The sequence below is a fragment of the Carcharhinus amblyrhynchos genome, chromosome 24 (genome assembly GCF_965287045.1).
Source record: "Carcharhinus amblyrhynchos chromosome 24, sCarAmb.v2.hapA, whole genome shotgun sequence".
In the NCBI taxonomy this organism is placed as follows: domain Eukaryota; kingdom Metazoa; phylum Chordata; class Chondrichthyes; order Carcharhiniformes; family Carcharhinidae; genus Carcharhinus; species Carcharhinus amblyrhynchos.
The window spans coordinates 16,256,188-16,282,602 of NC_137347.1; the positions used below are offsets into that span (position 1 = coordinate 16,256,188).

The 26,415-nt window shown below is 41.0% G+C and overlaps 1 protein-coding gene across 3 annotated transcripts; it reads left to right on the top strand.

Annotated features, from left to right (window-relative positions):
* The first annotated feature begins 200 nt into the window (after positions 1-200).
* Positions 201-17,566, top strand: LOC145358023 (splicing factor, proline- and glutamine-rich-like). 3 transcript variants are annotated; one of them, XM_080211724.1, is made up of 12 exons: positions 201-957; positions 3,261-3,562; positions 3,878-3,973; positions 4,226-4,422; positions 4,786-4,870; positions 5,059-5,173; positions 5,951-5,987; positions 6,915-7,060; positions 9,517-13,757; positions 16,123-16,174; positions 16,773-16,902; positions 17,475-17,566. In XM_080211724.1, the coding sequence occupies exons 1-9, from the start codon at positions 349-351 to the stop codon at positions 9,649-9,651; spliced, it is 1,722 nt and encodes a 573-aa protein (XP_080067850.1). In that variant the 5' UTR covers positions 201-348; the 3' UTR covers positions 9,652-13,757; positions 16,123-16,174; positions 16,773-16,902; positions 17,475-17,566. The 3 variants fall into 3 exon arrangements, with proteins under 3 accessions (XP_080067850.1, XP_080067849.1, XP_080067851.1); XM_080211723.1 differs by having other exon boundaries at positions 9,517-16,174; XM_080211725.1 differs by lacking the exon at positions 9,517-13,757.
* Positions 17,567-26,415: the final 8,849 nt, after the last annotated feature.

The following is a 26,415-nucleotide window of genomic DNA, read 5'->3' on the forward strand; positions in this document are numbered from 1 at the left end:
CCTCCCCCTCCTCCACAAGAAGCAATCCTTTGTCTGAAAGCTGCTGCTATCTTATTGGTTGACTCCCAGCCACTGAAGGCGCAATGTGGCTGATTGACAGGGCATGTGGCCAACCGTGTTCGAAAGATGGTCACGTGAGGCTCAGGACGGGCCAATCCGCTGGATGTGGAGGCGGGACCCGGCCGAGGTATATAAAGAAGCGGCGCCCGCCCTAGCTGCCACCCGGCGCCATTTTGTGTACTTCTTCACGCTGACCTTTTGCAGTCGGTTTAACCGGGACAAAAAGAAGGGGAAATTGAGCCCGGAGGGGAGGAAAAGAAATTGAAACAAATTCCACACACAAGCAAGATGTCTCGGGAACGTTTCAGGAACCGTACTGGGTTTCAGAGGAGGGGCGGCATGAGCCCTCCGTTCCGGGGAGGAGGCGGCGGCGGTAACCGCAACAACGCTCCCAACCGTCCCAACGGAGCGGGTAACGATGCCGATGCAATCAAGCAGCAGCCGCCGGCGGGCTCAGGCCCCAACCAGGGTCCCGCAGCGCAGCAGATCCCACCTCAGAAATCGCTGGGCGGCAAGTCGGGCGAACCCGACAAGAAGAACGGCGAGGCGGCGGCCGCGGCCTCACAGACGGGCCGGGGCGGCGGCGAGGGCAAGACGCCGCAGGGCTCCGGCGGCGGTTCCGAGGGCCGCGGGGGCCAGGGCCAGCAACAGGGCCAAGGGCAGTCGCAGCAAGGCCAGCGTGATCTCAAGGGGGAGAGCGAGCAGGCTGTGCTGCGGGCCCAGCTCTCGCTGCTCAGGAAGCCGGGCGAGAAGACCTACACCCAGCGCTGCCGCCTCTTCGTCGGTAACCTGCCAGCCGACATCACCGAGGAGGACTTCAAGCGCCTGTTCGGCAAATATGGCGAGCCCGGCGAGGTCTTCATCAACAAAGGCAAAGGCTTCGGCTTTATCCGCCTGGTGAGTGAGCGAGCGAGCGGCTGCCCCTAGCGGCCGGAGCTGGCAGCGTCTGTGCGCGCGCTCCCCTCCCCCTCACCAGTCCTTGTGCGCGCGCGGATCACCACTCCCTGTGCGCCCCCACGATGAGTGCGTCACCGCCCTATCAGCGCGGGCTCCCGCTGGGCGGACCCGTGCTGATGTGACGATGCGGGCGTTGGACTGGGGTAAGCACAGTAAGAAGTCTTTCAACAACGAGTTAGAGTCCCAACAGGTTTATTTGGTAACAGTAACCATTAGCTTTCTGAAGCTCTCAGAGCGCCACTATTCCGCACCCCCCTCCCCTTGCACTAAGCCACCTTTTCAGGCAAATTGCTGCCTGTGCTGCAATCTGACATAATGAAAGCTGGACACAGTGGTTATCACTGCTGTCTCTTGGTGCTAGGGACTGGGAGGTTTGATTCCCAGCTTGGGTGACTGGAATCTGCACGTTCTCCCTGTGTCTATGTGGGTTTCCTCTGGGTGCTCTGGTCTCTCCCCTCGATCTAGTTAAATGTATTGATCCGAACGAGTGCTGGACCATGTCGACGAGCGGAATTTTGCAGTAACCTTGTTGCAGTGTTAATGTAAGCCTTGTGATTTCTTATAAATAAACTCCACGTGCCATTTGGTGGGTTTGGGATGAAGACAGGAAATTCTAGAAAACCTCAGCAAGTCTGACAACATCTGTGAAAGAACATTTCAAGTCGGGGTGCTCTTTTTGTTGGGGCTAAGCTTTGCTTTTTTTGTCACAAGAACATAAGAAATAGGAGCAGGAGTAGGCCAACTAGCCCTTTGAGCCTGCCCCGCCATTCAGTAAGATCATGGCTGATCTGTCGTGGCTCAGTTCCACATTCCCGCCCTCTCCCCATAACCCTTAATCCCCTCTCTTTTATCAAAAACCCATCAATCTGCGTCTTAAAAATATTTAGCGAGGTAGCCTCCACCACCTCAACGGGCAGAGAATTCCAGAGATTCACCACCCTTTGAGTGAAGAAGTGGGCTTGTATTAACACAAGTGAAATTGTTGTGAAGTTCCCCTAGTCGCCACACTCTGGCCGTGCCTGTTAGGGTATACTAAGGGAGATTTTAGCATGACCAATGCACCTAACCTCCACGTCTTTGCGGTGTGGGGGAAAACCCCACACAACCACGTGGAGGATGTAGTCCACACAGTGACCTGAGGCTGAAATTGAACTCTGGTGCTGTGATGCAGCAGAGCTAACCACTCTGCCCAGGGCCCTTCCAGTAGCAATCTTGTCCTGTTTTCTTTGTCTATATTTTCTTTAGCTATGCTGAAGGGTCATGCTGACTTGAAATGTTGGCTGTATTTTCTTCACGGTTGCAGTCAGACCTGTTGAGATTTTCAAGCATTTTTTTGTTTTTGCTCTGCACTGTGCCAGCTTGGCTGGCTTTCCCCTGCCTTCCTCCGCCTCCACTGCACCACATTTTCCATTAGCTAAAGGCTGCTGTGCTGTAGCTCTCTATCTCCCAGTGATTTGATCTGCTGTTGACATGTACTGGGGTGCAGTGAAAAGTCTTAAAACATACAGCACATAGGCGAGGCGATGCATGATATGGTGCTGCAGTTGCTTAGCATGAACAGAAAGATGCCATTAATATACAGTAGGTCCATTCAAAAGCCTGACAGCAGGTAAGAACAAAGGGTTGGGGATAAGGTGCCCCCTCATATACTCGGCATGAGTTTGTGTGGGAAGCAAGTAAAGAGCACACTTTGGTGCAGAATGTTATAGCACAGGAGGCTGTTCAGCCCATTGTCTGTTCACTCTCCAAGGAACAATTCATCTGCTGTCCTGCCATCATTCCCCACATCTTTGCGCATTCCTCCTTTTCAGCTGTTTAGAAATGTAGAGAACTTAACAATAATGAAGGCTACTCCCCATTGTGTATGTGCAGCTTAAAAATGCACCATCCAGCACACCTGGTCTGTAGCCCTAGTGGTTATGGGGCTTAAGTGCATGTTCAGACGCCTTTTTAAAGCAGTTGAGGTTTCTGCCCCTTCAATTTCAAGTGTTTAACTGCTTTTATTGGGAGCATCTGATTTCCTGCTATCACTCATGGTTCTGCGTACTTTTGTAATTCTCATTTCTTGGTGGCAAGGTTGTATTTTTTAAATTCTTCAAATGTGACACAGGGCATTTTTCTGTTTATATTTAAATGCACTAAAATATGTTGAGTTAGCTTTTTAGTTGAACAAAATTGGATTTGCCAAAAAACGAATGGATGGAATGTGCTATTCTCATGAGCCTTTTGTCTTTTTCTCAAAGGAAAGCAGAACTTTGGCTGAAATAGCCAAAGCTGAACTTGATGATACGCCCATGAGGGGTCGACCTCTTCGCATCCGTTTTGCTACTCACTCTGCAGCTCTGACTGTCCGCAATCTCTCTCCTTACGTCTCCAATGAACTGCTTGAAGAAGCTTTCTCTCAGTTTGGTCAGGTGGAGAGGGCAATTGTGATAGTAGATGATCGTGGCCGATCGACGGGCAAAGGCATAGTTGAATTTGCAACAAAGCCGGCTGCAAGAAAAGCTCTTGAGCGATGCAATGAAGGAGTGTTCCTCTTAACTGCGTAAGACACTGAAAAATACTTGTCACATTTAATTCAGTTAGAAGTAATAGTTTTTTTGTCAGATTAAGTATAATTTTTGCACGATTGACAACTGCAACTTAAACTTCTAGTAAGGCTGTCTGCACAACAAATATTGATTAGTCAAATTTTATATACATTATAGATATTAATATTTTTGGAAATTGATTGTTACATTAGAATTGTTTGACTGCATTTTGTTCCAGTTCCTAGCAGTCTCCTGCAGCTACATATTGCAAGAAATGGCAAAATTTATATTGTACATTTTACTCACTTTAAAGTTGGCTTGTCTTTTAGGTCCCCCCGACCTGTAATTGTGGAACCAATGGAGCAATATGATGATGAGGATGGTCTTCCAGAGAAACTTGCCCAGAGGAATCCAATGTATCAAAAGTGAGTTTTTAATTTTACTTCTATGGGATTACAGCAGGGGATTGATCTTACTGACTTTGGAACTTGTGTAAAGCTGAATCACAACATAATTTAGTCATTCCACAGCTTACTTGTATCAATTTGCATTAATTCAATTGTGGAATGAAGTTTCAGAATCACTTTAAATAGTATGAATTATAAATAAATTGGATATAGATAATATGAATTTTGTATGTGTCTCAGCCATTTAGTTGATCATAATTAAATTTGCAGGGAAAGAGAACATCCTCCTCGTTTTGCTCAGCACGGATCATTTGAATTTGAGTATTCCCAACGATGGAAGTCTCTTGATGAAATGGAAAAACAACAAAGAGATCAAGTGGAAAAGAACATGAGAGAGGCCAGAGATAAGCTGGAAAATGAAATGGAAGATGCATACCATGAACACCAGGCCATGCTGCTGAGGCAGGGTACGTTGGTGTGAGAAAATCATTGAATAATACTAGTTAAATGACTTAAATGTAAAACCTGGCATTTTGAAACATGTATTAGTCAGTTAAATTAGATTGCCACCCTCTTGGAAGTATGGTAGGGTATTGGCTTGGAATTACAAGTTTTATACGTTTTATTGAGTATGTTATCGTAATTCATGATTGACTTAACAGTTTTTAACTTGCTGATCCTCCATTGCCTGCCAAGTGTTGAGGGGAATGGATTGGTGTATCAGATGTGTAGTGTGTTAATTTGCGGTATAACTTGCTGCTCAGTGCTGCACCTGTACTGGTTAATGGATTTTTAATTCAGTTTTAAGAAACTTGTGGACTTTCATACAGATCTTATGCGCCGCCAAGAAGAGCTTCGTCGCATGGAGGAGCTTCACAGTCAAGAGGTTCAGAAGCGTAAGCAATTAGAGTTGAGGTGAGAATATTTTGAATGCCTGTGGTTTCTTATGGAATTGTGGTGCTTTTCAAAGCTGAGTTTTTTTTTGACATTTGAGATGGACTGGTCCTGAAATATTGGTATTTTGCTGCTAGCAATTTGGCTTGGATTATTGTCTTATCAGTGAGGTTTAAAGTTTTCTAAATGTTTTCAACTAAACCCACCAGGCAAGAAGAAGAGCGCCGTAGAAGGGAGGAGGAAATGCTGATGAGACAACGGGAAAAGGAAGAGATGATGAGGCGCCAGAGAGAAGAGAACTTCCGAATGGGATACATGGATCCTGTGAGTTTAATTCAATGAACAGTCATTTGTGATTGCCCACACTGAGCTATCAGGCTCTTGAAATAATAAGCAATAGACTACTGCAGTCTCATTCCATTGGGAGAATCATCATCCACAGTTCCTGGTGTTGGGGATGACTTCCAATCTGGTACCAAATGTGATTTCAGACGCTGCCACAATTGGGAAAGGTAGTGTTTGAGGAGTTAAATTGGTGGGTTATTTGGAAGTTTGTGCTCTCCTTGGCACCTCTGCGTACACTTGTGACTGAGCTCCGAACATTTGCTTTGGGAGTCTGGTATCAGGCATAGGAATGACATGTCCAGTCAAGTGGAACTGATTTGAGTGATTAGCACCATGGCACTGAGTAAGCTGACTTTTCCTTTGCAACAGTATTTGAAACAACTTGCAAATACACTACAGGTGTACATCAGTAATTGTTGTGGGAATTGATCTATTCAGTAGTTCAAAATTGACTCAAATTAACATGTACCTGAAATAACTTGCAGACTTTTGGTTCTGGGTGTCTTTCATTTTTTAGTTTGTGGGTGATGATTAGAAGCCATGAAACTAGTTCCATGGTGCTGGGAAGAAAGATCACATTACCTGACCATGAAATTTACAGTTGACATCAGCTCTTGGGACAGCCCTTTCAGAGCTGTGCCACAATATCCGATTCAGAATTGGTTACTGTCTAGTGAACTAGTTGCCTGAACTAATAATTCAGGCTTTTAAGTTGAATGTTTGGTCTAGTATTAATTGACTTTTATTTCTCTTCAGAGAGAACGTGAAATGCGTATGGCTGGCGGAATGGCAGGTAAGATGCAAATTTTGCTCTTGGATTTGAGGCTGAAATGGTGAAACTGAATTTGTAATGGTGCAATACTAATTTTGTCAATAGCATCTAGCAAGTGTCATTTTAAATGGTTTCTACTTTAATCAGATGCCCTCATTGGTTTGGCCTGTATGTTGTGTTGTGCTGCTCATGATGTTTATAGAGGAACGTTCGTGTTAGCTTGCACGTCCCTCCAATATAAAGTTGTATGTCGTGCATTTCTTCACATGCAGCTTTGTAGACTAGAATCCCCACAGTGTAGAAGAAGGCCACTTAGCCTGTCAAGTCTGCACTGACAACAGTTTCACCCATCCCTGTAATTCCACATATCCACCCTACCAATCCTTCTGACATCAAAGGACAATTTAGCATGGCCAGCCCACCTAACATTTTTGAACTTATTATATAATTTTTAATAGAACTTTTGGCCAAGCTCATTAAGGTCTGTTAACCTGCTTTCTGAAATCTGAATTGTAAGCGAGTGAGGTGATGCGTGTGAAAAGCTCTGATTACCTACGTTTATGTAAACACAAGGGCACATCTGTTACTCGAAGGTATAAAGAAACCTTTTTCCTTCCACTGGTTGGAAGCAACAAGAACCAAAACAAGGAATGATGTACTGTAGAAATTTGCTCCTTGATGCCCCATCATTGTTTGCAGTTTTAATTATTCTACATTACAGTATTCATTTCCTACCCTATGTTGTAATATGTTATGTGGCAAATGGCAAAAAATGTGTTAATGAGCAATTTTCCATTGCAGACATGGCAACCTATTCCAATGCTTATTTTGATGCTGTCCAGAAAGCCCTCTACTTCTAAAATACAGAATCGTCTTGCCTACGCAACATTTCCTTTGCTGTCTTGCTTTAAACACAAATATAGCTTTAATGCATATTCTGAATTTCAGAACAGTATGCTGCTACAAACCAAAGCTTCCCGCCAATGGCAACGATGGGTTATGAAGGTCACAGTGCAATGAGTAGCCCTGGAGGACCAAGTGCAATGACTGGACAGATGATGGGCAGCACTGGAAACACCACCGACATAGCAGGGGTAAAGTGTACTGTAGTTCAGAGTGAATGCTTGGATGTGTGGTTTGGTTGTAAAGTGAAATGAATGCGGGTGACTGATATGAAGGGGGGGTTGGGAAGACAGCTGTATTAGTGTATAGTGACTTGTAAAAGCTTGAGCTAAAGGACCATTGGGTGGGAAAACTTTGTTTAGCTGAAGTATCATTATTGGAACAAGTACTAGAAGTAGCTTGAAAAAGGCTGCAATACAAAGCAAAAGCAATTCAGTGTGGACTTTGCAGAAGGATTCAGTTTTAAGAATTTCAGAGAAACGTGCACTTCGTTGTGACATGTTAATCTGTCCATTGCAGATATTGAGACTAATCAGACGTCTTAACATCTGATCACTTATGGTCGGTCTGTTGTATAACTCCTGAAGTCTAGTTGTGTCAACATTTTAGTCATCACAAGTTTGTGCTTCAGTGAAGTGATCAAGAACGTGCATAAACTGCAACAATTTGCAAAATTGCATGTTGTCTAACTATTGAAATAACTATTTGCTTATCTAACCTGGTTTGCCATCCAAAATGACACACTTACAATTTGTGCAGGTAACAGTTTGTGTGCTTGGGGCAGGCATACTGAGACAGATCTGGTTTATAGTGGGGGGGAAACGGGTTAGTCTTCCCAAACTGTTCTGGGGTTGGTAATTACTGGATCACGTGCATTTAGACCAGACTCAATATGTAATTACTTTTGTAGGTGATAGGGTTCTTCAGGGATTGTATGTAGTAAAATATTTGAGATGCTACAAATAGGTTTGATTGTTCTATGCTAGTCAAACATTCACATTTCTGTTCTACAGGAAATTGAAGTAAATTTCCAGTTTCCTGAACCAAGGCTGGCATTTGCAACTGCTAGTAAAAACAAATCTGGACCAGTGTTCATGTGTTTACAATGAGCAGTATTTTAATCAAAATAAGTGAGGTAGCATTGTAATTGCAGTAACTCTATTCTAAATTGCAGATATCCTTCCATTTGAGATGGGCAGCTGCATAGTTTTATTACAGCATGGGAGAGCCGGTTGTCCCATTGAACCTGTGCTAGTCGAGCTGTTCACCTAGCCGTCTAATCATTCCCCCATATCAACATGTTGTTGGGTCCTTTACAGTGCAAAGAAGTGGTCAATTTTAAATGTTACTATTATCTGGATGACCTAGGTGGCAAGAGAGGAGGGAGGTGAAAACCAATTGCTTTGGTTATCCTTAGCGATTGATAGCAAAAGATTTTATTTTCTGAAAAGCTCAGATCCTGAAATTCTAAAAGGGATAATCAGTATTCGACTAGTTAACCAGTGCTGCAACATTAATACTTTTGAGACTTCAAAATTCTCTGGTCTTGTGACCATTTTTGTCAGCCTTATTTGGGCTGACAAATGAGCCACGATGAAAGTTGCTCCTTAGAGTGAATTGAGGGAGGGTTTGAATGCCCTTCCTTAGCACAGCTGTGTGCCATTGGTCATGGCAAACCCACTTGTCCACCCTCAGTTTTTTGAGGTGTACTGTGCAAGTGGTAATATGATTTAGGTATTTTAAACTGAAAATTGAGGAAAATGTCCTGTAAATTTTCATGCACTTAATGGGTGTAATGTTTTGAACAAATATACATTTTACCCAGTTAAACTTGAATGGTAATGCTGATCCAGTGTTGTAGTACTTGTGCTGTATCATAATTGTAAATTTTAGTTGCCTATTAGAATAGGAATTTTCAGTAGTTGTTTCCTATGATATTTGAAGCCAGCATACTGTAAAGATAAATCACTTCTAAAGATTGACCTTTCAATAAAAGAGGCAGAAAACTTATTCTCAGGCCAACAGTAGTGGAAGTTGCATAGTTTTGTTCTGACAAAACTATTGATTCAGCAAGTGATGATTACGCTTTCTCTGAAAACTTCACAGAACATGTACTACAATACTGGCTCGTTAGTCAGATTGCATTAAATGGGGAAAATGGTGGGTGGGAATAAGTCGGTTACTTGTGACTTCCATTAAGGGCAGAGGCTATTTTAACTTGGTAGTGTTAAAGCTCTGCATCTCTGACAAACTACATGATGTGGCGATTGCAATGGTAACATAAAGGTGCTTATAGGTCCATGTCAGACATTTGAATGCATTCCTGTGCTGGTAATAGTGGTTTGCTTGCACTACAAGCAGAATAGCCACTGCTCTTAAGTTATCACAAGTCATGGGAGGATTATACCCACCTTGGATTCCTCCATGTACCGATCAGTAAACTAATGAACAACTTGCCCTCTTTTTTCTTTTTATGTACCTGGTACCTGTGGATCGCCCTATTCCTGGTTGTAATCGACGAACATTGACTGCGGATGTCTTCCTTCCCTGACCTAAATGTTACACATTATACGCACTTTCTCTCGTGCAACTTATATGGACATTGAATGCTACCATGTATGATGAACTTTAAATTCTCTTCCAATAGCGTAATGACCGCTTTGGACAGGGAGCCCCAGGTCCAATGAATGCTCAACCCCCCCGTCCTATGGGGCCTACTGGGCCTAGTTTTAGTAGAGGCAGAGAAGAATATGAAGCAGGCGGCAAGAAGCCTAGATTTTAGAATTCACAACCCTTGAGTGCATTCCAGATATAGTCTTTCATTTAGACATGAACTCTTCATTCTTGCGTTTTTTAGTTGGTGGCAAAGTTGCATTTTATGCCTATTTAGATTTGTGTATTGACAACTTTGTAAACTGTAACACGTCACGCTGGCACATTGTGAATGTTGAATTATGTCAAGCAACAGTGAGAGTGCAAATAGGCATCTTTTCCCAGTACTTCGACTGTACGCTGAAGTGCCATTAAATCTAGAAAGTATGCTCCATGTATTTTTTGTTCTGAATTGTTCTAGAAGCATGTTAAATTGTGTAGGCTAAATGCCTGTTTTGAAATGGTGGCATTCTGTATTTTGGTGCGTCTTTTTAAATTAAAACGCATTCATAGTGTTCATGATTTGAAATGATTTGTTTTTAACCACGAGCAAAGTCGCAGCATAGTTGTGGCAACTTGTCTGCTTCCTTAAGTGAGACCAAGTGTTGCATTTTACTAACTTCTGCAAACTCTTGTGTATCACTTAGAGTTGTTGATTGCAATAAGGTAAGAATTCGATGGAAATGGGGTGCACAGAAGACTTGGCAGTCCTTGTGCTTATGTGAATCTTATGTTGTACCAATTTTTGGCCTGAGATCTGCCAATTTTGATTTAAATTGAAGTACACAACCAGTGTCCTGTGCACAATGGAAGATGGGGTGCTGTTTTAAAAAATCTTCCTGTTTTCTGTTCTAACTAGTGATATCAATGTCTGGGCTCACTTACATCTGAATTGTCACTCAATTGGATTTGGTTAAATGGAAGCTTTGTTTTGCATTCCAAATTATTCTTGTTTTTGTGGTTCTAGTTTTGGACACAGGCTGGACTGTTTTAACATTGTATTTGTATAAGTTTTTTTCTTCCTAGAAGTCTTTGTGGCAGTTGATTCTGCAGACAAACCCAGTCAATGCTTGGGTTGGAAATGAAATCTACTGACAATGTTATTGACTTTTGGAGATTCCAATTAACTTGAGGTTTGCATGTTCAAAAATAGGTATTGGGAGGACGAGAGGGAATTATTGCAGTTAGTGCTTCAAAGGATGTTCGTGTTTTGACTAATTAATGCAAAGCACACTTATTTCAAATGTTTCCAACTTCTTGTTCTGTTCTCAACTTATTGAAACTTTTCTCATCTGAAAGTGACCATGTGCTGAGGATCTATGGTTATCAGCAATATCCTGTGCATCATTCCAAGTGACTTGACTTGCATGTGAACCTAGGTTGTGGCAAAGTTTAAATCTTAAGTGGAGCTTTTGGGGTTTTTTACCTGCACAACTAACAGTCAAATGGGGTTCCTGACTGTCTTCCCTTTCCAGCCCATAGATGTTGATCTCTTATTTTTGGCCCACACACACACACACAGACACAGACACACGACTGTTGGTTTGCACAGCCTAGGCATTGAATGTGACATTTATTTGTCCCTGACTCAGTACTTTGTGCACTTATACATTAAGCCATCTGCTGGACTTGGCCCATGATGCAGGGATGTACTGCATTTTTGCCTTTAGACTTGCAATGGATAACTTTGTTACCACTTCCCTTGGGTTTGGAAGGGAGGACTCAGGTTTTCCTTTAGGGCTTTGTGAATGTAGTTAGTATTACAGCTATCTGCTATTATATCTTTGATTTTTGAGTATCCTCACTAGAGTGCCACATCTGGTTAGAGCTGAACGTAAGCGTCACTGGTGATGTATGCAATTCTGAATATGAATTTGGAGAATTTTGTATGATCTATTGATCATCAACTCAAATTATTGCAGTATTTTTCCAGAATGCATGCAATAACACAATATAACCCACTTGATTAATCCATTATCAAACTTACTGAAATTCAGTATTGGTGGATAAAGTAGCAATGCAAAACTTCCTCCTGTTGCCATTAGTACAAGCCTGTTAAAACTTTACTTTGCAATACCATAAAATCGACTCAACACTGGTTAGTGACAAATGGAATATCCTCTTGTGGCTTGCTACCAAATGGTAATGGTCATCTGGCTTGAAGTGCCACAGATGTTGTGTGGCAGCCATTAGCGGTGGTAAAGTCAGATTTCTGCTCATCCCAGAAAAATGAACTTAGTGCTAGGCTTGTAAACCAATACATCGAGTCTTGTCAGATTCGCAGCAAGAAACCTGGGGTGGCGGTATCCCAGTTCAATTGCAAAGTGAGCAATGTTCATAGATGGTGTTTTGATGGGAGTAGTCTCAATGCATCAAGGCATGCTAAAACCATGTACCCAGCATATTGTTAACATACCAAGGAGTGCTACATGTGTTGAATTGCAAATTAGTACTTGGTCTTATGCCAACAAAAATATTTGTGGAGCTAATTGGGAGTTGAGTAACTTCCCTAGTTAGGATCTTTCAAGTTTTACCAGGCTGGTTTGATGTAAAACTGGGACAGGACCTTAAGGTGACAGGACTCTTGAACAGTCGCCTTGCTTTTTCATTTTAAATGAACTTCATATCTGGTGAATGTTGATCACTGAAAGGTCTACAGTTTGTGATCCACAAAGCTTTCTAAACCTGCTGACCCACCTTGGTCCCCAACTGATGACTTGTGAAAACTTGACCTAGAGTTGTTGAACTGAAAATTTTGGTCCTAATTTGCATTCCTGAATGGAACTGGCTGATGGGAAAATCTCTAATTGGAACCCAGTAGCAACATATGGGAGATGCAGATGTACCCAGTAGGAATGAATATGCATCAGCATACCTGGACTCCGACTTCTGTATCTTCTGCCTTGAGAAGCTGAACAGCTTCAATGGGTAACTGGAAGCCAAGCAGTAGCATGCAGTGCCAACAATTAATTGCTGCTTTAGCATTGTGATAATGGTAAGTGTTAAAACTTATTTGTGTGGGGGTTTCAGAGGTGGGTGGGGGAGGGGGCGTGTTCAAACATAGAAGCAAATCCACTTCTACATGGTGTATATTTGCCCATAGATGCTATTCTCCAGTGAGGGCAACAGGGTTTTTTATTCAATCATCAAGTTTGAAATTAGAGTAAATATTGCAATCCAAGATCAGATGTTCTAAATTCTGGGATGTTGGGCTTAAACCTGGTTAAGTGCTGATTGCCTTAATGATTTGAGCTAGGCTTAATTTTCACTTGACATTCAATATTTTTGTTTAAATGCCATTTTAGCAAATAGAATATAGGATTTGACAACTGAGCTTGCAAATGTAGAAAATTTGCTTACTGGCAATATAAACATGCAACTGATAAATTATCTTAAGTGAGTTTGTGGGGATTTGAATAAGCAACTACTCCGGTTTGCTGTTGGGTATCCTTTGCAAGCTTACAACTTTATTATTGCCATTCCCTTTGGCAAATTGTTGAATTTGAACATGGGTTCCACAATAATTCAATAGGCTTGGCATATTCAGCTAGAGGTGATAACCAGGTTCCACCATTTTTTAAATCTGAAAGTTGGTAGATTTCATAGTTTTGTGATGGTATTTGTAGCTAGAGGTTTTTGTGAACTTTATTAGTTCCTGTTTGGGGATTTTACCAGTACTTTAGGCTGCGCAGGCACTACTTTGAACTGTTTTTTGAAATGGCCATTATATATCTTTTTGAATTGCCCACGGTGTTGTTAGATTTTTAAAAATTAGTTTTGAGGTTAATTAGCAACACCACCATCTTTAAGTGAAGGTCCCCTTATTTAAATATATTTCACATCTATGAACTTGGTTTATGGTATCAGCTAATCTGGACGCATATAAAAGGTTTAGATGTTGCTATTTAGGCATGTAGGTTCTGATTTGCAATGCCCACTAAGCCTGGGCACAACTTGAAATAACTTGTCTTCCCCAGTATTCTTCAGTGGCAGTTATAACAGTTTCAGATTCTCAGGTTACATGGCAACGCATCTGAGTTACAAGCCAGCAAGCGGCTGCTGGCTGCCAGTTGTGCTGCACCCTTGCAAGTAATGCCGCTCTACAGTGAATAAATACAGTCAGCTTGTCTGCAATACATTGCATTGAGGATCTGTAGTACTGCAAATGGGATTGGGCAGTAAGACCTGGAGAATAGTATTCCTGCTTGTTCTGCGGTACACAAAGACTGCATACAGGTATGTACAAATAACTTGTTAACAAATGTCTTTCAGAATTTCTTAAGATGAGTAAAATGGTTCAGGCATCACCTTCCTGACAGTGGAGTTACAGTGCAGCACTTTATATGGTTGGGCTGTTACTGGTTGGTATCAGTGGTGTGTAATGGCCCACATGTACAGCTAGTATGTGCAGTTTTTGAATACTGCTGCATCACAGCAATTAAGACTTCTGTGGCATCTGAATTGTCAACAATGGGTAGATGCGCCTTCTGTCTTGTACCTTTTTTGAGTTCAAAAAAACTTGTGACTTAGATTGTGAATAGGAAGGTTGTAGTTTAGTTTTTAAATCTGCTTTTTGACATGCACTGCACTTTCAAGCTTTGCCAATAACATTTATAAAGCAGCACAATCTATCTGTATATAGAGAATAAATGTACTTATAGGCCATTTAGCACCATAGGTTATATTTGCCAAACTAAGTGGCATTCCATGTTTGGGCAATTGTCTGCATTGTAAAATGAAATGGGAACTTGCTTGAATTTTGGGTGTTGTGGGAATTAGAACCACTTTCACTTTAATTCTGCCTGCTCTTGAATGGGCCTTTATCAGACGCCTACCCCCTCAAGTGCACATAATTATTACATGGTGATTTATTGTATTTGGGTTCTTCTCCTGTAATTGTTATAGTTTGGAGATTAGTGGAATTACTTAGTTTTACTTGTACTAAACCAGCATTGTAATGACTGTAACCATCATTAATCTTGGTCCTTTGAGTTATTTGACTTGACATCCCCAAGACCAGACTTTTGTGCACATGCTTAAGTGTATGTAGAAAGATCTTCATGGGAAATCAGTACTTTTACATATAGTGCAAGATAATTAGTACAAAATATGATGCACTTCCAGTGCAACTTTACTTCAAGTGTATATGCAACTAGATGGAAAATAAATGTACAATGGAATCCTTCAGTATCTTGATAGAAATTAAGTCCTTGTTCCAGGCTTTGACTTGATGCCCATTTGTTTATCTAGTCAGGACTTCTGACTGGCAGCGATATGTATAAATATAATTGAAATGTGCCATAGCAGAATCGTATTGCTTTGGGCTTCCTTGAGCTAAATTGATCTTTATAAATGAATCAATCAGCAAGCACAACTTGATCAATGCAATGCAAAAAGTAAGATGACTTGTGTTTTCTTCTTGGAAGACAAATGATTCACCATAAGTATTGGGCATGACAGTGGTGAATCGCCATGCTCCTGAAATTGCCTAGGGAGGAGAACACCAAGTCTTGCTGGTGACTGCTTTGATGGAAGAGATGTGAAAATTATGGTCCAGGACCTGATGCTGTTCAGGTCCTCAACCATTTTAAAGTTCTTTGTCCTGCTGCAATGCCAAGATTTTGACACGGTTCCTTTTCAAATCTGTGTAAATTGCAGCTTGTTCCACAGGTCTGACTGCAAGATGAGCTCTTGCTGCAGGTCTTGAACCTGTAACACTTACTTTTGTATTCCACTTCTGAGGGATGTACTGGCCTATGTCAAATTTTAGTAACCTGTAGAGCGAGCAACTAAATGATTTTTCTTGTGTAAATGCCATCAGTGGCTTGTCCCTGGAGCTGAAACAATTTTATTTCATGTTACACTGGATTTGAGTGGGATTTGAAACTTGGTAGCAAAGTGTCTGCACTGTATTCCATCTAAATTCTCTTGTACATGACTGCATTTGCAGCACAATTTGGCTTCAAATTTTGCCTCTTAACATCTGTTCAGAAAAGTGATGCCAGAACATAATAGGGATATGTGGTGTATTTTCCTTCAGTGTTGCAAAATGGGTTAGAATCATGTATTCTAAGATCTGGGTGTAAATTCCCTTATGCACGTGTGCCTGTTTGGGCATTTTGTGCCAGCTTGGTCAACTTTAATTGGCCTGTCCAAAGCTTTAGAATTATTAATCGTAAATTTGTTTAACCCTTTATGCTGAGACTATTTTGCACAATGCTGTCCTATCCTAGGCAAAGCTTGGCTTAAAGCACAAATCCTTGTTTTGCATCCTTTTTATAGTATTGCCAGACTAGTCAGTCAAAATGTACTGTACTTTTCTGGTTCAACCACAAACATTTTAAGTTTGAGTGAATTGTGTACAGGCCCATAGCTCTTGCCTTTAGCTTCTCAATTCTATCCCCATTAAAATGTAAATAGTTGCAGCACCACAGAGGCTGTTTGAGGGTTCAAGTCAGCCTTTCTGTTCCAGATCTACACCTGGGATAGATTTGCATGGCAAGATTTTCTGATGTAACCTGATTTTGGGATGTTGTAAAAAGTTCACGTTTGCTGTGTATGGGAGCTATGAGCACTTACTAACTTGATGTATTTTCTTTAGGCATGGAAAGAGCTTGATGCATGTTGAAAAGCTGTCTGCACTAAAGATGCAAGTAAGTGGCTATTTACCACTGTTAGAGCATATTTGAAGCATTTGGGATAAATCATTTTACTGGAAGATAAAGTAAAATTCTGCTTTGAGTTGATATTTTATGCAATTTCCATGTTTACTATTTTCCACTTGACCTCATGAAGATAATATTTGAAAGCTACAAATTTTTGCAGGTCTTGTCCAAGTGACACTCCACACCCATTCAATCAGACCTCCGGGCAGGAAGAATTTTCCATTTTGTAGCCATGTTTAGTATTACGCCACAATTTGAGCTGAACCTAATGTTCACTGGAGCAACATTGGCCCATTCTCACATTGGACTGTGGGATTCAACTTTGATCATTGGCCATATACTGAATTTCCCTGAGACATCCATTCCTGGTTTTACCACAACCATTCATGCTAAGTTAGCTGAAGCTTTGAAGAGATTAACTTCCTGTTGATCTGTAATTGCTCCAGACATATAAATTGCAAGCACAGAACTTTACTGAATATATCTGAAATACTTGAAGCTAAAATAGCTTGTTCAGCTGGGAAATGATTTAGGTGGGTTGTCTAAAGGGTTACATTTCCTAAATTGAGTTTGATTTCATTTGCAGCTCCTGTGAAATGTGACAACCAGAATGTTTTGCATCTGGTCAGTCACCAGAAGGTATAAAATGGGTACCCATAAAGAATGTGCCACAGTTAAGGATATGAATGGATGCCTCCAAGGATATTTCTGAACATGTAGGTATTCAGTCTTGTTTTTCTCTCGTCTTTGCATTCACAATTCATATAAATTGCAGATTTGCCTGCATAGATAGGTAGATGTTAAATTGAGTTGTTTTTGTCTTGTGTGGAATCCAGTGGCACATAGTCAAATCTGCAGTTTTGAGCATTTTGAAAGCAATGATATCTTCTATTTGCATGCCTCACCAGTTTGTAATTTTAAGGTGCCCTGAATATTAGTTGGTAATTAAGTAATTTGTAAAACTGCCAAGCTATGCTATTTAATGTCAGCTAATGAGTATTCTTGACAGCAGCTTTTCAGTTGAAGCAAATTGTTTTAAAGCATCCAGTTGGACATAATATATTTGTAGTGCTTAGCTGTCCTGTCTGAAACTTTAAAACAGTTAAAGTTGACTAAAGCAGGTTTATCCATGAACATGCAGTTAGATATTCTCCAGCAAGAGGTAGAACTAAAATAACTTAACTTTGCATTAGGTGATTTCAGATATAGCTGGCAAATCATAGCTGCATGAAGGTGATCAAGTGTTTAAAATGAACAAATCCTGATAGCAATATTTTCTTTTTCTTAGGGTCATGGATGAAGGAGAGAACTTGATGTTCACTGCCTGGACAATTGATAATCACTATTCTATACTTTTAAATAAAATGTATTTTGATTTGACTTTTCTGTTTACATTTATTGAATCAAGAAATGTCCACATTATGCTTCAGGTCACCTTACAATGCCCTTAAAATGCTGCATCTTTTATCTGGAATTATGGTTAGCTAATTGGGACAAATTAACAAAGGATTACTGCTTCAATCTGGGGAGATAATCATGAAACTGCCAAGAGTGCTCTGGGATAGAGGGCAGTTTAAATTGGGTTATAATTTTGCATGCAGTTTGGGCTAATAAACAATCTTCCTAAATATTTGGTTAAATTAGATTTTCTTTGGGGTAAAATTGCTATTTGATTAAGGAACTTATACTGATATGTTCCTTATTAGCCAGTACATGTGACTTTCTTTGTGGGTAATTAAATGTGATGTCCAATATGATTTTGGATCTGATTTCAGTAAAAGTAGCACCAGAGCAATGCTATTGATTAATACAGTTGTGTTAATGACATTTATAAATTCATTTTTCCTGGATTAATTTTACTAGTCATACATAGTGCTGAAGCTGAAAGTGATGTAGCTCTGTTCTGAAGAAGCTTTAATACAAAAAGCAAATAAAAATAGCTAACAATCATATCTGGAAAAGAAATGTTAACCTGGAAATAGTCTAATTATCTACTGGAAACCTAGAGCTGATGGCAAGCAGTGAGGTTTGCTGTGTAAAGCTAAGATTAATCAAAGTTTGGGTTTAGAACTTTTATACCTTCCTGAGCACTGCTTTCCAATTTTAATATGTAACTTTACAACTTTTCAAAAGTACATTCCACCATTAGGCATAATTTAATACTGTCTTTTGAAATAATAGTGTTTTTTATATTCCTACCTTGCAGAAGGAGGCTAAATTGCAGTATCAAATTCTGCCTCAAGTTTTTTTTGTTTAAATTTTCAGTTCTGCCATTTTCAAAGGCATGTATACATAGACTCCAGATATCATCTTGTGCCTTCCCTTAAATTGTACCATTTGGCATATTTCATTCTCGCCTCAGTTTTATCTATTTTTGTATTCCTTATCCCATGCACTTCAGTTAGCAAGCTTAATATGGTGGTATGTTAAAGTCCTTTTGAAAGCCCATGGATATCTACACTGCTCTTACCTGATAGAAAAACTCATTGGTCAAATATGGCATGTCCTTAAAATTGCTGATACTGAACATTCATCATTCATGACAACTCCCAACACTGAAGCAGTCCATGTTCAAATGCAACAATATTCAGGCCTGGGCTGACAAGTGACAAGTAACAATGAAGCTACACACATGCTATGCAATGACCATTACCAATAAGACATTACCACTGCCCCTTGATGTTAAACAGTGTAACCATCACTAAATCCCCCAATGTTGACATCTTTAGAGTTACCATTGATCAGAAAGTCAACTGGACTCACCACAAATACTGGCTACAAGAGCAGGTCAGTGGCTAGGAATACAGTGGTGACTCTGGCACAAGTCAGAAATGATGGAATACTCCCCATTTGCCTAGATGGGTGCAGCTCCCAACAACAGTCAAACCTTTGACACCGTCCAGGACAAAGCAGCCTGCTTGATTGGCACTGCATGTACAAGCATTCAATCCCTCCACCAATGCTCAGTAGCAGTGGTGTGTACTATAAAAGATGCACTGCAGTAATTCACCAAAAGTCCTGAGACAGCACCTTCCAAATCCTCAACCACTTCCATCTAGAACAAGGGCAGCAGATCAATAGGAACACCACCACCTGCAAGTTCCTGTCCAAGCCACTCATCAACCGGACTTTGAAATATAGTGCTTTCCTTCAGTTGCTGGGTCAAAATCCTGGAATTCCTTTCCTAACAGCACTGTGGTTCAATCCACAGAACATGGACTGCAGCAATTCAAGAAAGCAACTCACCAGCACCTTCTTGAGGGCAACTAGGGATGAGCAACAAATGCTGGACAGCCAGTGATGTGTCCCATGAATGAATGAAAAAAGTTGTCCAACTGGTGCTTCTAGACGGCCCGGTACTCCTACCAGTATTAATCTGATACAGCTTAACAGTTTCCCAGTACATCCTTTCTGCAAGAATAAAATGTTTACAGTCATGTCTAGGGAGATGCAGATGTTGAGCTGGATGTGTGGAGTGATGGGCAGTATCTATTGCCAATACATTAGGGGATCAATGAAGGCAGCACATTGGCACAGTGGTTAGCACTGCTGCCTCACAGTGCCAGGGACCTGGATTTGATTCCCAGCTTTGGTGTCAGTGGAGTTTGCATATTTTCTCTGTCTGCCTGGGTTTTGTCTGCGTGTTCCCACAGTCCAAAGATGTATGGGTTAGGTGAACTGGCTGCGCTAAAATTGCCACTTAGTGTCAGGAGGACTAGGTAGGATAAGTGTGTTGGGATAGGACCTGGATGGGATTGTGGTTGGTGCAATTGATTGGCTAAATGGCTGCCTCCTGCACTGTAGGGTTTCTGATTGTGGAAGTATCAGAAGTAGCTGAGAGAAGACTAAAATGGCATGGTCATCTGTTGCATCGAGGAAAATGTGTTAACGTGGTGGAGATCAAGCTGCCAGAACAGAGGACCTGAAACCGTGGAAAGTTGTGGCATTACATTTAAGTGCAACAGGTTTGGTGAACAATTCTGCAATATTGTATAACAATGTGAAATGGGAGAAGCAAAAGTGCATTCCATTTTGATTTTCAATTGCTTTGGTGTTGCCTCGACTTCCAAGTAGTGCAATATTATAGCTTGTTTTTCTGCAATTTCAACCTTCTGACACTCACCTGATGAGCTTTCGGAGCACTGCTCCTTTGTGATAACAAATAAACCTTTGGACTTCAACCTGATTTTGAGAGACTTCTTATTGTGTTCACTCAGTATGCAATCTATCTAGCCTGGATGACTTGGCCAATTTGTACTGTTAACTTCTAGTACTTCTTATTCTCAATGACTTCCTGTATCCCAGCAACTTGCTCGCCATAACCTTGACGAAATCCCTCCCTGGTTTAAACTTAGAATGCCTGCAGTGCAGAAGGAGGCTATTTGGCCCTTCGAGTTGGTATCAAAAACAATCCCACAACAACATATATTTACCCTGCTAATGCCCCTGTTTAGGGCAATTTAACATGGCCAATCAACCTAACCCACATACCTTTGAACTGGGCGTAAACCGGAGCACTTGGAGGAAACCCATGCAGACGTGGGAGAACATGCAAACTTCACACTGGGTCATCTGCTGTTGTGAGACAGCAGTGCTAACCACTGCCACTGTGGGGTCCCCATTCAAAGTATTCAATACTTGCTGTGCCTACTGTCCCCTCAGTGTTGCTCCTCTGATCCTTTTGTTATTAATCTGCCTATAGAAGACCTCTGAATTCCCATTTGTAAGCTGCCAATCTCTTTTGATGTAGTCTTCCTCTATTTCCCTTTTCACATTATTTTCAACCTAAAATTTGCTTTTACTATCAAGCTGATCTGTCACATACCTTTATTGGTTAATGTAGCCCATTCAGGCAGCTATGGGTTGCTTGCTTTCCCTTTCCTCTTTTGTGGCAGTGTACCCAAGCTGTAAACCCACATTTAAAAGTCACCCAATGCTCCATTACATTTTTACACCCCTGTCTTAGATATCGATTTTTATCTAATCCAAAGGTAAGGAAACTATAATCACTGCTCCTGAGATGCTTTCACCCACCCCAGTGACTTTTTCCACTTGATCCATTTAATTCCTCAGGACTAAATTTAGTTAATACCATGTTGGGCAAAAATTTGTCCTGATGCTGCAGAAATTCCTTCTCCCCTCAGTACATCACAATCCTATTTAATATTGGAGTAGTTAAAGTCTTCCAATATGATTCTTCATATAGCTCAGTAATTTCTTTACAAGTCTTTCCACAGTTTGGTGGTCTCTAAAGCATTAAGGCTTTTATTTCCACCTAGTAGGTGACTCAAAATACATTATTTTCTCTCTAGCACTGATTGACCCTTTGTCAAAACTCATTTTTACCTTCATGGATATCTTTTACCCAGGAATATTATGCATCCAATTTTTTCTGCATTCCCTCCTTTTTGGGCCGAACTCAGTTAATACCAGGTATTCCCACACCTGCAGCCTAATTCTCAATTATATCATATTCTGTCTCCCAGTCCTCTATCGAACTCTTTGTACTTTTTGACCATGCCTTGGTGTTCAACCACTTGCCCACTCAGCCTCCTGCTTCAATTTCAATTTTACTTTACAGAATTTTAAGCATTGTTGCCTTTGAGAAAGTGGTGGTGAGCTTGCAAGACGATTGGGTCTAGCTCTGTTCAGGTGGAATCTATTCAGCTGAATAGAATTCCTACAACAGAGATTGTGTCAATTTTCCAGGAGTACAAAGCCTTTCCTCTTGTCATTCATTGAACTGCCATATCCTTCTATTTTACTCTTGTTTCTGTGTGCACGATTAAAAATGTGCAAAATAATGTTTTAGTCACAGGTGTACATTTATACATTCCCTCAAGAGGATCTAACCATTACTTCTTGACATTCAATGACACTTCCATTGCTGAATCCCTCACTATCAACCATCCTGTGGGTTACCATTGGTCAGAAACTGAACTGGACTTGTCATGTAAACACTGTGGGAGGAAGAACAGGTCAAATGTTAGGAACCTTGTAGTGAGTAACTCACCAACTGACTGCACCCCACTCCCCCCATAACTCCCATCACCCACCACCACCAAAAAAAGCCTGTTCATCGCCTACAAGACACAAGTCAGGAGTGTGATTGAATACTTGCCTGGATGAATGCAACTGCAATTGAAGAGGCTTGACACCATCCAGGACAAAGCAACCCACTTGACTGCTACCCTTTCCATAAACATTCAATTCCTCCACTACCAATGAGCAGTGTCTATCATCTATAAGATGCACTGCAGGAACTCATCAAGTACCTTAGGCAGCATCTTTCAAATCCAGGACTACTATCATCAGAAGATACCTGGGAACATCCCTACCTGAAGTTACCCCTCCAAGTCACTAATCATTCTGACTTGGAAATATATTGCTGTTCCTTTACTGTTACTGGGTCAAAATCCTGGAATTCTCTCCTTAACAATGCTGTGGATGAACCTTCATCTCAGGATTTGCAGCCATCCAAGAAGACAGCTCACCACCATATCCTGAAGGACAACTAGATATGGGTAATAAACGCTGGCCTTGCCAGCGATGCCTACATCCCACAACATGAGTTTGAAAAAGTATTAAATCACCCTACTTTCTGAGAATGGACAATGGAAAAGTCAGCAAGAACTTTTGGGGGCAGTGTTGTTCGGGTGCAGCATGTAGAAAAGATACAGTACTCATTTTACCTTTGCATTGCATCTGTAATTTAGGAGTTTAGGAATAATTTAGGAGAAATAGTTTGAGCAATTCAGGAATAAAATTGCTTATTTTCACCTTTAGTTGCACATCTTGAGTAATTTTTCAGCTCCATGTTTTTAGCATTGCGCCTTGCTTACTGTAAGCATATACCTGAAACCCAAACATCAAGCGTACAAAATTTTATGCTTGGGCTTTGGGCTCATGAATTAACTACCAGACTACCAGGCATAAAAATGTGGTCATTAACTGGGCATGGGAATAAGTCTAGTGCCTGATGGATAAGCCTGAGGTAACACATTATTGGGCTTTGGTGTCAAACCAGTGGGTTGAGTACATGAAATAGCCATTCCCTGACAGCTCACCAGAGAGAAGGCCACATGTGGGTTATTGCAATGTCTTCAGCTGCCCTTAAGGAAGTTATTAACAGTGACCAGGAGAGGGCTTTATTGGCTGGAAGCATGAAAAGAATGGAGTGCAGTGGTTGTGAGAGGGGAAGAGGTTTGTGATTATTGGGCTGCATTAAGGAGGGAGAAGAGCAGTGGCTGGTGAGATTTTTATATGGAGGCAACTATCAGGGAAAAATTTTGAAAAATCCTATCCTTTCTTGTGATGGCCTACACTCTTGTTAAGATGTCTCTGTCTGACCATATAGAACATACAGTACCAAAGGTTGTAACTTGGCCCATTAAACCTGTACCAGCTCCTTAGAAGAGTAATTAAAGTAAGTCCATTTCTCACTCTTTTTCCTTATCCTCCATTTTTTCTCCTTCAATATTTATCCAATACCCGTTGAAGGCTACTGAATCTGCTTCCATGACTATTGTATTTTTTCTTCATGTTTCATTTATCAATGATCTTAAATTGTTCAGGTCACTGAAATGTTATCAACTCTTCAGCCATTGGAAACAGTTCCTCCTGATAATCTAAACCCTTCATGATTTTACACACCCTTATCAAATTTTCTCTGAGCCTTCTCTGGTACAATGATAGTAACAATAGACTCTCCAGATTCTATACAACACCGTAGTCCATAAGTTCATAAGATATAAGAGCAGAATTAGACCATTTGGCTCATTGAGTCTGCTCTGCCATTCAATCATGACTGATATACTCTTCATCCCCATTTTCCTGCCTTCTCTCCATAACCCTTCAACCCATGACCAATTAACAATCTGTCCAACTCCTCCTTAAATTTACTCACTGTCCCAGCATCCACCACACTTTGGGGTAGCAAATTCTGCAGATTCACAACCCTTTGGAAGAAATAGTTTCTCCTCAACCTACTTTAAATTTGCTAGCTGTTACCCTAAGACTCTGCCTTCTCGTTCCAGAGTGCCTCACAAGAGGAAGCATCTGCTCCACGTCTACTTTATCCATACTTTTTATCATCTTGTATACCTCAATTTGATCTCCCCTTAAATTCCAGAGTATAGGCATGAACTGTTCAATCTCTCTTCATATGACAAAATCCTCATCTCTGGTATCAATCTAGTGACCCTCCTCTGAACTTCTTCCTATACCATTACATCTATCCTCAAATGAGGGGACCAAAACTATGCATAATATTCCAGGTGTGGTCTCACCATAGTAGTCTCTCATATAAAGAACAATATTGCAGATGCTGAACATTTGAAATAAAACAGAAAATGATGGTGTCACCAAAGCAGTGGGTTGAGTACACGAAATAGCCATTCCCTGACAGTTCATCAGAGAGAAGGCCACATATGGGCTATTGCAATGTCTACAGCTGCCCTTAAGAAAATTACTAATGGTGACCAGGAGAGGGCTTTGTTGCCTGGAAGCATGAAAAGAATAGAGTGCAATGGTTATGGGAGGGGAAGAGGTTCGTAATTATTGGGCTGCATTAAAGAGGGAGAAGAACAGTGGCTGGTGTGATTTTTATGTGGAGGCAGATCTGGCAGCATCTGTGGTGAGAGGAACAGTTAACGTTTCGAGTCCATTTGACTCTTCCACAGAACTAGAAAGGTCACATGGATTCAAAATGCTAATGCGGTTTCAGATGCTGCCAGACCTGCTGAATTTTTCCAGCAATTTCTGTTTTTATTGCTGTAATCTCTCATCCCTGGTATTATTCCAGATAAACACTTCTGTCCCATTCCAAAGCCTTCACATCCTCCCTGAAGAGTGGTGCCCAGAATTGGACAAAGTATTCAAGATTGGATGAAGCCATTGTTTTATATTGGATTATCATTACCTCCTCTGTGCCTCCATATTTTCCTGAAGGCAATTCCTTCAGCAGCTGAGGCACAAAGATCTTTACTTATGCAAGTTAGGAACCCAGAACCAGTTTCAGGCTTGGGTGCCAGACACTTTTTTTAAAAATGCCTATCCCAAATAGTAAATTGAGCAACTCCAGCTCATGAGGGTATCTGCCTGACGGTTGGGTGCTTCGGAAACCTTTTGGCATGTCAAAAGCAGGTGATGAATTTTTAGAGACAATTTTAAATGGGCAAGATTAGAAAGGGAATTAGGCAAAATTAAAAATAAGCAACACATTGAGTAGCTTCCAGTAGGAAAAATGGCTTCTGTTTCAAGTCCGGATCTTTTTGGGACTGACTATCTTTCTGTGTAGCATTTTGTGTTTTTTATTTCAAATTTTCAGGCTATTTTCTTTTATCCTTACAAGCTTCCAGTTTTTTGTAATACATTCATAGAGCGCAGAAGGAGACCATTCAGCCCATCAAGCTTACACTAGCAATAATCCCACCTAAGCCCTATCCCCATAACCCCACACATTTACCCTGCTAGCCTCCCTGACACTCAGGGGCAATTTAGGGGCTAATCCGCCTAACTACACACCTTTGGACTGTGGGGGGAAACTCACACAAACACAGGGTAAATGAAAAAAACTCCACACCCAAGGTGTGAATTGAACCCGGGTCCCTGACTCTGTGAGGCGGTAATGCTAACAACTGTGCCACCGTGCCGCCTTATTCATGTTTTGCAAACATCCCGGGTCCATAAACTTCTTTTTTAAGAAAATTCTATTTCTTATGAGGAAGTTGATAACTGCTCTACTAGAAATATTTAATATACTAGCTCATGTGTAATTCATAAGATCTTTACATCAAGATTAACTTCCGCACTGTTGAACATCAAGTCATTATTTAGATAATGAGTTTTGTTAAATATTGAAAAGGCAATTTCTGTATGTACACTGATAGCAGTGGCATACTGCCTCAACACACTTGAGGTTGTTGTTATTAACATCTCACATTTCTCAGCTCCATCCTATGTCTTGTTCCCACTTCCTCAATTCTGTAAAATACAAGTCAAGGCTTGTTTGTTTCACAGCTAGCAGAATTTGCAGAAGAACAGAACATGTGTTAATTCACACCTCAGATTTGGTATCATTCAGAAGGCTGATCCTGATAAAGGCAGATATGGTTTGTCAAAATCATACAATCCTATAGTGCAGAAGGAGACCATTTGGCCTATCGAGTCTGCACTGACCACATTCCCACCCAGGCCCTATGCCCACAACCCCATGCATTTACCCCAGC

What these genes read in the sequence shown, in the direction of transcription:
- LOC145358023 (XM_080211723.1), top strand. Translation starts at nt 349, where the DNA reads ATGTCTCGGGAACGTTTCAGGAACCGTACTGGGTTTCAGAGGAGGGGC. An exon ending in GCTTCGGCTTTATCCGCCTG is followed by an intron (nt 958 to 3,260) that starts GTGAGTGAGCGA and finishes TTTTTCTCAAAG; the next exon opens with GAAAGCAGAACTTTGGCTGA. An exon ending in GAATGGGATACATGGATCCT is followed by an intron (nt 5,174 to 5,950) that starts GTGAGTTTAATT and finishes ATTTCTCTTCAG; the next exon opens with AGAGAACGTGAAATGCGTAT.